Source organism: Zootoca vivipara, chromosome 1 (assembly GCF_965207765.1).
Source record: "Zootoca vivipara chromosome 1, rZooViv2.hap1.1, whole genome shotgun sequence".
Taxonomy (NCBI): Eukaryota; Metazoa; Chordata; class Lepidosauria; order Squamata; family Lacertidae; genus Zootoca; species Zootoca vivipara.
Genome location: NC_142582.1, coordinates 87,923,381 through 87,938,976, shown reverse-complemented (window position 1 = coordinate 87,938,976; position 15,596 = coordinate 87,923,381). Strand labels below are relative to the sequence as shown.

Sequence of the window (15,596 nt, the reverse complement as noted above, 5' to 3'; positions counted from 1 at the left end):
ATCAATGATTAAAGAAGTAAAATGTGGCAGGGATTAGAAAAAGGACTTGCAACAGAAATAATTATCAGCTTAGATATCAGGAAAATATAGATACAGCTTCCTGTATTCCTCTAGAATACAGCTTCCTAGGGTGGCCTGGCTTGTATGTAATGTTGAATCATTTTAGTTTTACATGCAAACCATGGTTTGTTAGCAAAAATAAATCAATGTTTCTTGTTGGCTTACTGACCTGAACTATGGTTTAGACTTACATGTACAGACAGTTCCCACAGGGAAGAAGGAAAAAATATGCAGAGAAGAGAAGAAATTCAGGGGTCCTGTATGGTGGCCTGGATGGCAAAATACTGTAAACAGGGGGTGGGGTGAAGGGAAAGTGATGTTGTGATTATAAGGATGGATTAACAGGTTTATAACTGGTCTGCTGATTATGGAATTTGCTGGATTGGGGGGGTGGAGCCGGTAATCGGGGATGTAAGGTTAAATTGAGAATAGTTATAGTTTTAAAAGTGAATGGATTTTGGAAAAATGTGAAAATATGGAGGCTTATAGAGGGAGAAAAAATTAGGCACGGGAAGATAAAATGGGAGTTTGATTTTTCAGTGAGTTGAATATTAGATGAAAATGTTAACAATTGATTTATAAGTTGTATAAGATACAAAGGTGTATTTTTATAAAGTAAGAAACTGTTGCAGATGATAAAAAAGGGATGAAAACCGGGGAAGGGGGGGAGGGGAAGCCCACAAAATATGGTTTTACAATTATGAATGTAAGAAAATTTTTTCTGTTTTGTATTGTTTTTTTCTCTTTTTTTGCCCTTTCTTTTTTCTCTTTTTTCCTATTTCTATTTTTCTCTTTTTTTTGGTATGACAATAGATGGTTGGATGGATGGCCTCCTGCGTACTGCCCTGGTTTGCTGGAGCTCCCTGGTGGCAGGGGGGGGCTTTGGGGTCAGGGGAGGGGGAGGAGGACAGAAATCCAAGCATAAAATGGACCATCTCTGACTGTTCACATACATGGGATACTTCTGTGGCAGGGGAGGACCCATGTGGGTGGGTAGGAAGGAGGTGGAAAAGGTGTTTATGTATGTACCGTTGTTGTTTTTTTGTATTTTGTAAAATTAATAAAAAGTATGTTTTAAAAAAATAAAATGTAGTTTGTTTGCCCCACCCAAATCATCCACCAAACTACAGAAATGCTACCCAAGAGTGGTTGAAAAACGACTCTCCATGCTCCACTGCTCTCACTGGCTGTGCTAGTAAATATGATGTAGCTTCCAAGGCTGCCTGGTAACAGGGTCCTCTTCCTGCTTAACTCATTCATCTCCAGATGGAATCTTAATAGGACCTTTGGTCTTACCCCTTCTAACAGACTGAATTTTCCAATTCATATTTAATGCACAGCTGTGGCACAGAATCCTAGAGTTGGCCAGGACCACAAGGGTGATCTAGTGCAACTCCCTGCAATGCAGCAATCTTTTGCCCAATGTGAGGCTTGAACCCACAACCCTGAAATTAAGAGTCTACTGACTGAGCTACCCCAGCTGGAGTGGAGATGAAAATTTAACCGGAAAGTTAAAGGGACTAGTCTTCATGATGACAGGCTTTCACCACTTTAGTCTTTTTTTTTTTTACTGTTTAATAAGTTTAGAAGCCTGTTGATACCTCTTTACAAGGCATGACTGTGCAAGTCAGTACAGGGCTTTTAATAAAACGGGGGAACCCATTGGCTGAGGCAGTCAACTTAATTAAGGTATTAAACCCCTCACACCAACAAATTTAGTTTAAGTTCACACCCCCACATAGCCATCTGGGAGATTCTATTTCATAGAACCATTTTTCTTTTCCTCTTTTCTTTCCACTCTTATCTGCATTACAGCACAATCTTATACATGTCTACTGAGAAGTAAACTCCACTACGTTTTGTGGAGCTTGCAGCCAGGCTGAATTTTAAACTGTTAAAGGGAAGGTGGACGTTTCAAATCACCTTGGACACATCAGTACACTGTGGAGGGACAAGTGATGGGATGTGATACGATCTTGCACACAATTAATTTGTGCGACTTCAACCTTGCACGGTTAAAAGCTAGTCGGTTGAAATCCCACAGATTAATTGCATGCAAAGTGAAGAGCTTAAAGCTTCTTTTGCACCAGGTTTTCCCAGCATTGAGAGAGCTTTTAAGCTCTCAGACTTGCTTATCAGGCTCTTGAGATCGTCCAGTAAAGTGCCCAGTCCTGCTCTCCACCCAAATCAAAGAATGTTGGATACCTTACACAAGTGAAAATTGTTTATTAAAATCTTTCTAACCTGCCTTTCCACACAAATGCTCAAGGAAGCTTACAATTCATAAAATCTCTTTACAAAAAGTTATGAAATCCAATAACAAACAAAATACTATCAAAATTAATGTGAAAACCCAACAGCTGGGTTTTTAAACAGATGAAAAATTGGACATGAATGGCAGCACATTTAACTACTTCCAAACAATTGAGAGATCTAACCCCTAACCACACAAGGTGTGATACACAGAATTAGTGGGAAAGGTGATACAGAAACTTAAGAGTACTTGGTGGTCATTCACAGACAGACTACAGTGGAACCTCGGTTTATGAACACCTCGGTTTATGAATTTTCGGTTTATGAACGCCGCGGACCCATCTGGAACGGATTAATTCACTTTCCATTACTTTTAATGGGAAAGTTCGCTTCAGTTTATGAACGCTTCAGTTTATGAACAGACTTCCGGAACCAATTACACCCATGTTTCAGTTTATGAACGCTTCAATTTAAGTACTTCACAGACCCATCTGGAACGGATTAATCCACTTTCCATTACTTTCAATGGAAAAGTTCGCTTCAGTTTATGAACGGTTACTCCGCGGACCGTCTGGAACGGATTAATCCACTTTCCATTACTTTCAATGGGAAAGTTCGCTTCAGTTTATGAACGCTTCAGTTTATGAACAGACTTCCGGAACCAATTGTGTTCATAAACCGAGGTACCACTGTAATTTGTTAAAGTTTGAAAAGAATATAACAGGAATCCTTATGCACATTATACAAGTATTTGGACTGTTTAATGAACTCTTTATGTACATGGCATAGATCTAGTTTTCTCTCATGATTATGATTGTGTTTGCATTGTAACAACACCTAGGACCTGAGGGTGAAGGACAGGTAATAAGTAAAAACTGTTGCTGTTTCTACAGCTACACAAGATTGTACTGTACAGTATATGTATTGTGCTTAACTGAAGCTGCAAAACTTGTCCCTTCCTCTTAGTAATGAACTGGGCTTTGTCCAACCGATGACTGAACTCAGTTACCAAGCAACATCTGGGTTGAAATGTAACTTTACTGTACACAGAGCATGCCATACAGTTTGAAAAGCAGGTATGCTGCAACTGCAGGAAATCCCCATGCTGGCTCATGTAAAATTCAATCTATAGTGTAGGAACAACAATGCTATCTGGAGCAAGAAGCAATAAAACATTTCCCAATGATTCTCAAGGTTTCACAGCACATGACTGAAATTTCTATTACATGGTCAAGATAATTTTACTGTTCCACCACACTGAACAAAAAATTACCGATTTTCATCTGATAAAATGAGTGGCTGGGGAAACCCAGCCAGATGTGCGGGGTATTATTATTATTATTATTATTATTATTATTATTATTATTATTTGCATAATATATTTTATAATGATATATAAAATAAAAACTATTTACTTTTATTTTATTTTATTAACTCTTTTTAATTTTACTAAACTCCACCCGCAAAAGCTATACAAGAAAATACTACCTGTCATTCTGTTTTGTTTACGGTACTTAAAAAAATAATTAGTAAAGTATCTTTAAAATGTGACTCAGAATAATTTTGTATTGCAACTAATGCTGAACAATCATATCAGATTAATCTAAATCATGTTAAATTGAGTATCATTAAATGCTGAAAAATTAAAAAGTTTAGTGACAAAAATCCATTTTCTCTTCCCATAATCTAGAGAAAGGGTCTGACAGTTGTGGAAGGCAAAGTTTTGTGGGGAAATCTCTCTTTTTAGTTGATGATGTTGAATTTCTTTCCAAATTAATGAAGTACTCTGCGGAGTGGAGCTCTTTTTGAGCTTTTTACATAATTTCAAAGTATGTTTTCCATGTTCCCCTTTGCCCTCATTGTTAATAGCATTGTTAAGAGCATCTAAACACATACAAAATATGAGCACCTTGTAGGGATTAACAGACCAAGACAAAAAAAGTATTTGCTGCAGCTGGGTTTTTAAACAAAACATCTTATAGAAGCAAGTCTGCTAAATGCCGGGAAAGAGCTTATTTTATTAAATGTACCCCAATGAAAATCAAGATTTAATGGAAGAACAAGAAGCTAGCATACAATTCCAATAGCAGAGTATGTTTTCAAACATTAAGTTCCAGCCTTATTTTACTAGTTAAAGCCACAATGGGAAGTGCCAAATAGACATTTATAGTCACACATTTACAAACACTGGGCTATGCTATATGAAAAGATGGTTTTCTGGATATCAGCCAATGGGAACTTCAGAACTTCACGGCTTTAAACAGTGGAAGAAGTTTAGACTCCAATAAGAAGCCTTCGCCCCCTGAAGGATGGTGTCATGGAAATCAGCACTCACTCCCAAACAATTTTCCTGAAATTATATATCACCAATGGCGTCAGAGGTATTTTCAACTTGCCAGATGTTAAATGAATGAAAGGAGATTGTTTCCTTTTTGCCATCCCTTTCTTAGTGCGATGGGATTTGCTTCTCAGCATTTTAGTACTGTATCTCCTTTCCTACCAAGGCTTCTCTATGGTATAATGCTAGCCAGAATAATACTTTTATATATGATACAGGGAAATCCCATAGCTTTCTCACTTCAGCATGCAATTTATCTATTATTTATTTCCCCCCACAAAATTTATATGCCACTTGATATTTAAAAAACTCAAAGTGGTTTACAAAAGACCAACATTTTTGTCCTTTTTCTCTTTCTGTTTTGTTTTCTTCCTCCTTATTGGAGTTCTTTATCACTTTAGAATCTGGATCCAGATTCCAGATTACATTTTGATAATATGTACTTTATTCTGTGTTCATTCCTTGAACACTGCTACACGCAGACTGGTGTTGTTCCTTTCAGAAAACCCCTTGCCCTGCCAGCCTACTGTAAGTCCTGGGGTGGATTGATCTGCAAGGGCATTCTGAAATCCTCGTCAGAAACAAAGACTAGATCTGCCATAAACATTACACAAGGCACTTTGCAGTCTATAAGCAGAGTACATGTGCAAAAGGTATCATAACATGTATTAAGATGTTCCTACTCTTTCAGTCTTTACTGGCTTGTGTAAAAATGGTCTCAAGGGCAACGTCCACGCTTAGGCTCTACATGCGTTCAAAAGGACAAAGGGACTATGGTCATCAACTTCTAAGATCAGGGGTCCCCAAACTTTTTCAGCCGGGGGCCGGTCCACCGCCCTCAGACCCTTCGCTGGGCCGGACTATATTTTTTCGGGGTGGGGGGGAGCCGAAATCCTATGCACATTGAACATATTGCATTTGGTGCACAAAAAACAGGAAAACAATACAATATTTAAATTTAAAATAATGATTTTAATCAACACAAAATAATATTTTAAATAAAACAACACCATACAATATTTAAATTAAAGAATGATTGTAATCAACAAAAACTTCAATGGGAAGAATGGGAAGAATGGGCCTGCTTTTGGCTGATGAGATGGTCTATATCTGGTTCCATATTGGTCACTGCTAGTCTTAGCAAGTGATGTAAGTGTTCATCTGTCAGTCTTGATCTCGTGGGAGATTTCAGATGTTTCATCCTAGAGAAAGTTTGCTCGCAGACATATGTGCTGCCAAAGACCGTTGCAAATCTGAGTGCATGGTTTCTGATGTTTGGATATGTCTCTGAGGGGAGAGATGCGTAGAAATCTGCAAGGCTGCTTGTCTTGAATGCGTCTTTCAAAGCATCACAAGTTTGCAGTTCAATCAATTCCATTTGGTGAATGGGATCTGCAGTGTCAATGTCCACACAAAAAGGGTTTCGGAAAAGATGTATGTCCTTTTCATGGATGTGAAGCTCCTTAAATCTTGTTTGGAACTCCTTTTGCAGACTCTCCACTAAATCCACACATGCTTCTTTTGGGAATGGAACTGTTGGATTTCCCAATGACCGGTTTTGAGTTGTGGGGAGATGAAAAAAGTTTTTCTCCTTCACATGTCTAACAATTAAGTCTAATTTCCCTTGGAACGCTTTCACATGTGCAAACATTTCACCAATGAGCTTCCCCTTTCCTTGCAATTGAATATTGAAACTGTTCAGTAGCTCGGTTATGTCAGTCAGAAAGGCAAGCAGCCATTTCCATTCGTCATCTTGGAGCTCTGGCACTTCTCTGTCTTTCATCAGCATAAAATCATAAACTTGAGGAAGTAATTCGTAGAAACGTTTTAAAACTCTTCCTCGACTCAGCCAACGGACCTCTGTGTGGTATGGTAGATCTTCATGCTCAACATTTAACTCTGACAGAAATTCTTGAAACTGCCTGTGGTTAAGTGCATGAGCTCTAATGAAGTTCACACAGGACACCACAGTTTTCATGACTGCGTCCAACTTCAGCGATCTTTTGCAACACAGCACTTGTTGGTGGATAAGGCAGTGTATTGCTATTGGATGTGGCTGATTGTGTCTGTCCATCTCTTGGTTGATGCGTGCAACCACTCCTCTTGTACGCCCCACCATGCTAGGAGCACCATCTGTTGTGATACTGGCAAGTTTAGCCCAGTCCAACTTCAAATCATGGATAGTTTGCTGAACTTTTGCAAAGATATCCTCTCCAGTCGTTGTTCCCTTGATGCTTTGCAGTGCAGCAAGCTCTTCTGTGAATTCAAACTTTTCATTTGTTCCACGGATGAAAATTAGGAGTTGCGCAGAATCACGGATATCTGTGCTTTCGTCCAGTGCCAGCGAGAAGTAACGAAGCTTTTCTGAGGAATTTTGCAAAAGTTCATGCAAATTTCCCCCCATTTCTTCAATCCTACGAGTCACTGTGCTTCCAGAAAGACTCAATGTGGAAAACAATTCAGTCTTCTCCGGACACATCTCTTTGGAGGCTGTAAGAATACATTCTTTAACAAATTCTCCCTCTACAAAGGGTTTTCCATTGCGGGCTATAAGCCTGGAAATCTGAAAACTTGCTCGCAAAGACGAAATGTTCTCCTGCTTCCGCTTCACAAACACATTTTGTTGAGCTGTCAAGGCAGTTTTCAGTCTCGCTATTTCATCTTTTCTTAATTGTCCTGTCAAAGAAGAATATCTATCCTTGTGGTGAGTATTGTAGTGTCGTTGGATATTGAATTGCTTGAAGACAGACACCGTGTCGTGGCAAATAAGACAAACGCCTCTTTCTTTGTATTGGGTGAAAAAGTAGTCGTATGTCCACTGTTCGTTGAAAACTCTGCACTCGGAGTCCACTTTTCTTTTACGTGACATGATTTCCTATGGATGGAAAATTGGTGTCAGTAAAATACCAATAAACTTAGAAGAGCAAGAAAAATGATAATGGCAACAACTGATTATTTGCCATCGCCCTAACTATTTTATAACCATTCAGGGCTGTCTTAAGAGAAAGCAAAGCAGCGAATAAAATAAAATATATGTGTATTCTAGGCCCGTCTCTGAAAACTAACTATGCATTGCTAAACTAACACATTATTTCCACTCTGTACTGAGTTAATCCCTGTGCATGAAAATGTGCATAAAAATGTGCACTGGATATGGCCAAGGGCCATTCCACTGTGCTTGCTTACCTGGTGCCTTGGCGTTTCTCTCTGGGTGGGCAGCAGAGAGAGAGAGAGTCTCCTCTTTTTAAAAGGTGGAAGGACTGATGGGACGAAGAAGCTGGGGGTGAGGCCTGTGGGAAAGAGAGAAAACAGCTAAGCAGGAAAGAAAGGGGAACATTAGTCAATTCTGAAGATCTCAGATTTCAAGGCTGCAACTTTAAGTTCATTTCTCAATAAGAAATTTCTTCTCAATTCAGGGGGACATACTTATGAAAAAATATACATTTGGCAAAGCAGAAAGTGGTTTGTACAAGAGAGAACAGCTCTACAGGGCTTGGCCCTTCTAGAACCAAACAAGTGACTTTTAACATGAAGAAAGCGAGAAAATACACAAAGCATCTTTTGGCAGATGCGCCTACCCGTACCCAAAAGCTTCGCACTGCCGGAATCTCAGAAGAAGGAACTCCTGTTCCAAACCTGGGCTGGAACTCCCAAAGGAAGCCTGGAAACAAGCAATGGGAGAAAACTGGTTAGAGATGAGGTGGCATGGGGTAATTAATAACAGTTGTCTGCTGTGTCTGTGCTTGATGGGTGGTAACAATGCTAAGGCTTGCTTCATGCATGTATCCATTCATGTTGGTGCTGGCCACAACTCAGGCATGTGGAGGAGCTCCCCACGGAAAAACCACAGATGTGGCTTGAGTATATGTAAGCCAAGTCTAATGCAACACCCTCCCCCTGCCACACTTGAAAGGAAAGGGAAATGGTGTGCTCAAAGAGGGCTGGTGAGGAGGACATCAGGGGAAGGGTCGTGGGTCGGTGGTGGTTAGAGAACATACATTGCATTTCCATGCAGAACTGGGAGAGGCCTCCCCCTGAAACCCTGAAGAGCTGGGCTGACAAAACTGGGCTAGATAAATAGTCTGATTCAGCATAAAGAAGCTTCTGTGCAACTTGCAGGAAATTGAGAACCTTGTTCATAAAGTGGCAAGTCAAGAGTTGCAAAGAAGCATCTTTTCACTAACTCCCTTTGAGGGTATATATGTGGCAAAGCAACAAAGCTCTAACAAACTTAAGTAACGTGGTACCGGCTCTGAGCGAGGCATGTGCAAAGTGCCTTTTCCTCGCCAATGAGATGAACCCTCGAAAAGATCACTCGCCCCTCTGGTTCGGTTTGGAGAGCTTGCGCTCAGTTTGGGACGGCCAGGTGGGCAAGCCAGCGAGGCTTTGCTTGCCGGCGAGCTTGAGACTCACCCAGCGCCTTTAATTGTAGAATTTGGCCAGGTGGCGACGGAGGGAGCCATTAAGGGGGCCGCGGCAATGGCGGCGGAGGAGGGAGCCACCAGGGCGGCTGCGGAGGGGGCCATTAAGGTGGCCGCGGCAATGGCGGCGGCGGAGGGGGCCACCAGGGTGGCGGCGGCAATGGCGGCGGCGGCCAGGCGGCGGCGGGGGCCATTAAGGGGGCCGCGGCAATGGCGGCGGAGGAGGGAGCCACCAGGGCGGCTGCGGAGGGGGCCATTAAGGTGGCCGTGGCAATGGCGGCGGCGGCAATGGCGACGGCGGCCAGGCGGCGGAGGGGGCCATTAAGGGGGCCGCGGCAATGGCGGCGGAGGAGGGAGCCACCAGGGCGGCTGCGGAGGGGGCCATTAAGGTGGCCGCGGCAATGGCGGCGGCGGAGGGGGCCACCAGGGCGGCGGCGGCAATGGCGGCGGCGGCCAGGCGGCGGCGGGGGCCATTAAGGGGGCCGCGGCAATGGCGGCGGAGGAGGGGGCCACCAGGGCGGCTGCGGAGGGGGCCATTAAGGTGGCCGCGGCAATGGCGGCGGCGGAGGGGGCCACCAGGGCGGCAGCGGCAATGGCAGCGGCGGAGGGGGCCATTAGGGCGGTGGCCAGGCGGCCCAGGCCAACTCCTCTTCAAGCGGCAGGTCGGGCCAGCCCAGCTCCGGCGGCGGGAGCGGCAGCGCGGCTAAGCAGAAACACAGAAACATACACACACACACACACACACACACAAACCACGTACCTTTCAGCAGGGGCTGCTTGCGGCGGAGGGTGGAACGGCAGCAAAGAAAGGGGTTTCTCCGGCTGGCTCTGCTCTGGCAAGAAGCGGCTGCTGAAAATGGCGATCGGCCAGCTTTGCACAGCCCCTTTCCTCCTGTGCACGTGCAGCTGCTGCCCACCCATTGGCTGAAGCACTCCGACTTTTTGATTGGCTGCTGCTGGCCAACCACGATGAAGGAGAGGGGGGAAATGGCGACGAAGGAGGAAAATTGCTCTCGGCTTGGCTCTCGGCTTGAAAAAATTTTTTTTAAGTGCGGGATGGCCATGCTGATCCCCAGACCTTTCGCGGGCCGGATTGGAAGGCCAATTGGGCCGCATCCGGCCCGCGGGCCGTAGTCTGGGGACCCCTGTTCTAAGATCAAACAGATTGCACACACATTAGCAGTTGTAGAAGTTAATCTGCTACTACAATTATACTGCCTGAGTTCAACTGTGCTCCAGCAATGTCAAGGTTGTGCACATTTATCCAATGAAGAAAAGGGCATTGCGATTTACCACTGCAATTTATCTTTGTGTGAGTAGAGCACACAGCTATCAGTACTAAGCGTCACAAACCAAACCAGAAAAGGCTGAGGTCATTCCATGACCGGATATCACAACGTTGAGGATAGGCAGGAATTAAAACCCAACCTGCCATCTCCAGCTTGCATAAAACTCTAAAGCTTTTGGTACAATGCAAACAAAAACTTCTGGTCTGCCATGCCTGATTTAGGTTTGGATGTTTAACAAATGCAGAAATAAAGTGGATCCAGCTGAACTTGTATTACAAATTCTTCATTCCTCATAAAGTTGCCTTCCTGGAACACAAAAAGCACTCAACAGGCACACCAGCACAATAAATTGGGTGATTAAAACTTTTTCAGGTGTTACTTGGAATTGACTGGCATAACACAATCAATATACAATTTTGATGTTTCCTAACGAAAGGAACAAACAATTCAGTAGCAAAATGGAGAATACTGATAGTGGATACTAGGAATGAAGCAATTTGAAATATCCTATCAAATGATGGCTAGCGCAATAAATGTCTATGATGATGATTTCCTATCAATATAGTTTGTTCATCTAGTAAGTTTTCTTTCATGTGTTAAAATTATTGTTTTAACTTGGGTGGGTGCTGTTTTATTTGGAGACTCGGGTTGTTTATAATTGTTTTCAAATGTTATATGTTAATTTGGCCACCTCATGAGAAGACTCCCTGGAAAAGACCCTGATGTTGGGAAAGATTGAGGGCACAAGGAGAAGGGGACGACAGAGGATGAGATGGTTGGACAGTGTTCTCGAAGCTACTAGCATGAGTTTGACCAAACTGCGGGAGGCAGTGGAAGACAGGAGTGCCTGGCATGCTCTGGTCCATGGGGTCACGAAAAGTCGGACACAACTAAACGACTAAACAACATGTTAATTTGGATTTTTGTATTTGTGGACTGGAGTATTTTTAAGGGCTTTTGTTGGGGATTGTATTGTTTATACATTACTACTGTTGATTGTTTGATTATTTTTATTATGTATTTTCTGCTTTGTATATTGTAACTTTGTGTTGCGAACCACCCTGAGACCTATGGGTATAGGGTGGTCTACAAACTGAATCAATAATAAAATAATAAATAATAAAATAATAATGATACATATATTTTATGGTGTCAGTTAACTCTGTTAGGGCTGCTTAAGACATTACATCTGGGTGTGGGCATTAACCTTATACACGTTCCCCTCCTTCCAACCCCTCTTTGTGCATAGAAAGTAAGGCCTGGAAATACTGAAGATAATATTCTTTTTAAAGACTACATCAGGCATCCCCAAACTGCGGCCCTCCAGATGTTTTGGCCTACAACTCCCATGATCCCTAGCTTACAGGAAGATGGGTCAGGGAAGATGGGAATTGTAGTCCAAAACATCTGGAGGGCTGAAGTTTGGGGATGCCTAGACTACATTGTACTCCTGTGGTAGTTGGTCAGTCCCATGGATGAGATGGCCATCAGAATTGTCTCCCAGACCACTCTCTTCACCTCTGAACATAACAGAACTACCAAGTCTCACCCCCCCAAAAAAGTAATGTAAAATAATATCAGAATAAGGTAACTTCTCAGCAAACGATTTCAAGATCTTAACATTCACATTCTCCTTTATGAAGCCTTTCTTGAAAAGTTAAGCTTAAAACAACATAATCAAAAAGCAAACAACAGCAGGCAACCATGAGTTCAGTCCCTAAGATTTTAAGAATTAGCATTGCTTAATGCGAATTCTTTAGCTGCTGTGTAATAGTGTTCCTTTTGCTCTCTAGAATTTAGACTGTAAAATGAAATCTTATTTGACATCTGTAAAATGCATTTGCTTCAGGGGTGTTAAACAAAAGCAAACATTTTAAAATAGGAAACTGCTGCCATGGAGCTGTACTCTACTCTAAACTATCTACTGCTCTACAGGCAGAGAATACAAATCTCCAAAAGGTAGAGAACTGACTACAATATTGTAAATTCTGAGGTTTGTATGACAAAGTATTTTCAAAAGCAAAGCTTTCATGGCAAATTTGAAATGAAAATGGTCAAAGCTGATAGAAAGTACTGAATTGACATCTGGAGCAAAAGCAGTCTCTAGTTCACATGGAAGATACACTAATGGCTGTGACTGCTGTCTGATGTCTGCCAAACTCTGGAGAATTGTGATTACTCTGAAAGGCTGGTCTCTTGAGGCACATACAGGCTTGGTCTTGCTGTTAAAACTGACGGAATGTTATCCACTGTTCTTGCTTTAACGCCACCTTTCTTTTTCAATGCACACCATGTCTTAATTCTTGCATTAGGAATAGTGGATGTTCCCAACTACTGATACTAACTTTTGTAAGAGCTCTATCAACAGTTATGCACAGGCAAGTACTGTCAACTTCAGTGAGGTTTGGCCATTTTTGTCTTGTTACAACTTTGTAGACTTAGGATACTGTCATATGGTTGCTTTCATAGGTGATGAGTGCCCAAGACATGCAAACTGTGTAAGGTCTGTGCTGATCCCTACTATGGAAATGTAAAGTACGAGAAATGGTAGTGGCTCTTCCTATGTATTCCACAGTGTCTCTCTCCTGCTTTCCTCATCCGTAGCATATATTGTGGGAAACCGCATCGAAAAGTGCTTAATTTTCAATCTTGTATCTGTCGCAAAAGACAGTGTCACTGGTGTGCCTTGTACACTGCATAGCAAACCATAAGTAGCAGATGAGTACTTAGTAATAATAGTAGCTTCGCTGACTGAAAGAAAAGGATTGAATCTAGGCATTTGATTATAAGAATGCTTTGTAGAAGTACAATAGGTCCATTAGATGGAAGTGTTTCAGATCTTTAAAGAATGGATTTCCCTGTGTGTGTGTGTGTGTGTGTGTGTGTGTGTGTGTGTTTAAAGGTTGACACTGAAATTGTTTTGTAAAAGTGCACACATTGGCTAGTATACTGTGGCCTGGTAAAAGTGTAGTTTTCAATCAGTTATGTCAAAACACATCAGAATATTGATCGTACCATATTAGGTGCATAGGTAAGAACATGGAAAAAATGAGCTTTTGTGCGACAAAGGTATTAGGAATGAATTAGGTTTTAAGTCGATTTTTACAGCTTGGTTTGGAAAAGAACTCTGTGTGAGGGAAACTTCTCAAAGGTTTTGTTCTTCTGGCTCTTAGGTGTTTTCCGTTGCTTTGTGACTGGATGAGTAGTGATGCAGTTAATCTTTTCTTTTCTTTCTTTCTTGTTGGTGAAAAATAGGTTGAGGAAATGCTTTGTTTTCAAGGGTAGTTGAGCAACTGCACAGCAAAATCTGCACCGCGGCTTCAGCTTGGAAGATCCCAACAGAAATCACTGGCAAGACTGTCCTGCAGGCCAGATTGGCACTGGGTCTCTCCATGCCACATCACCCCTAGTTTACAAGGTATTGAGTATCTCCTAACACCTCCTCCCACTTCCTGTTCTGCTTGGCAGAGAAGGAAGGGAATTGCAGACACAGTCTGAGCAAAGTCACAGAAAAGCAAACCCATTTAAAACATTCTTGTGGCTTTTCTTCTTTTTACATGCTGGCAACACAAAGGAAAAGAAAGGTTGCTACTGGAAGAGCTGAGAGAATGTGTAAAATGTACCAAGTACACTAAGGAATAAACACATCATTCTGTAAAAGACACTGTAAACACTTTGCAATTCTTCCCATTTTTATGGGGACCCAATCTTGGCAGGTAACACTCTACCTTCTTTGTTTACAAAGTTAATCTGCCAGATTTGTTTACTTTGTCTCATTTACTTAAGACAAATACACTGAGAGACTAAATGTCTTATCCAACTCTGGGAAAGGAAAACTAAATGGAGGGTTGTGCTTTATTAGCAGATAAAGTGCAAACATCCATAATCTTACCAAATGAACGGTGAAGACCTTTGCCCACCATTTACTAAACAACAAAATTAGCCTTGAGTGGCAAATGCTTTAAGAACATTAATCACAGCTAGTACTTAGCTGGCCATAGGGTTAGCCCTTTCCCAAGCAGAGCTCTACACTTCAAAGATCTGAATTCTTATTAAATACAACATGATCCACTTTGCATATGCTGCTTGCAAATCATCTGCTTTTAAAAGAGGGCTAACAAACTTAAAATGCCATCGGATTCACACCAAGATTTTGCAACATACTCATTTAGATAAGGTCTTTGTGGCCTGTAAAAAGTGACAATAGAATGATCAGGAAAGGCATGGCAGACAATGAAAGCCCAGCCCACTAACAGTATCTGGACTGCCCTTCTGTCTTCCACCTGCAAACTTCAACTTGCTCACCCTAAGAATCAGGTATTTTGGGACATGAGAGGTAACAGAAGAGATATTATTTAAAAGCAGAAAAGAAAGCAACAATCCCACAGAAGAAACTATAAATCTATCCTCCATTTGTAGGGTAGTCAAGACACTGTCAGTCAATAGGAGAGCATTTTTAGTCTCTCCAAAACTGTAATTTTCAACTACAGTGGTACTTTGGTATTCAAACAGAATGCATTCCGGGAGTCCATTCGAATCCCAGAACCGTTCGAAAACCAAAGTGCGGTTCCCGATTGGCTGCAGGAGCACCACCTTAAGGATCTTGATCAGCAAAAGTCTGGGCCAGATTTTCTTTTAATCATATAGCAAAATATTTCCCATGTCATAATACAGTCATACCTCGGGTTGCGAACGTGATCCGTGTGGGAGGAACATTCGCAACCCGCCGCGCCGCGTCTGCACAGACGCATGATGCGATTTGGCGCTTCTGCGCATGCACGTGATGTCATTTTGTGTTTCTGCGCATGCATGAGTGTCGAAACCCGGGTCCGGCGCGGAGCGCAACCCGAAAACACGTAACCCACAGCGTTTGCTGTATTAACTATGTTGAGATCAAAATAGTTTGCATTTAACTCTCCTTCATTGGAGGTTTTTTAAGCAGAGGTTGGTCATATGTCATGAATGCTATAGTTGACATTCCTGCATTGCAGAAGGTTGGACTAAATGACCCTTGGGATCCCTTTCAATGCTATGATTCTATGAACTCCTTTTAATGTTTTAATAATGATACCACAAAACAAGGTACATGAGTACAAGGTACATGACCCAGAAGCTGTACGCTGGCTCCCTCGAGCAATAACGCGAGATGAGCGCCGCAACCCCAAAGTCCAGTCACGACTGGACCTAATGGTCAGGGGTCCCTTTACCTTTACCTTTAGAATCAAAAGCCAATTT

The 15,596-nt window shown here is 42.1% G+C and overlaps 2 protein-coding genes across 6 annotated transcripts in view; both read right to left on the bottom strand.

Moving 5' to 3' along the window:
* Positions 1-15,596, bottom strand: part of RAD51B (RAD51 paralog B) — a 305,174-nt gene that overhangs the window by 217,522 nt on the left and 72,056 nt on the right. The window lies entirely within an intron of this gene.
* On the bottom strand, positions 2,267-7,951 carry LOC132592018 (general transcription factor II-I repeat domain-containing protein 2-like). Its single transcript, XM_060273888.2, has 2 exons — positions 7,838-7,951; positions 2,267-7,526 (listed from the first exon to the last, which is right to left on the bottom strand). Exon 2 carries the CDS (start codon positions 7,518-7,520, stop codon positions 5,706-5,708), a length of 1,815 nt encoding a protein of 604 aa, XP_060129871.2. The 5' UTR covers positions 7,521-7,526; positions 7,838-7,951; the 3' UTR covers positions 2,267-5,705.

What these genes read in the sequence shown, in the direction of transcription:
- LOC132592018 (XM_060273888.2), bottom strand. Translation starts at nt 7,520, where the DNA reads ATGTCACGTAAAAGAAAAGTGGACTCCGAGTGCAGAGTTTTCAACGAA.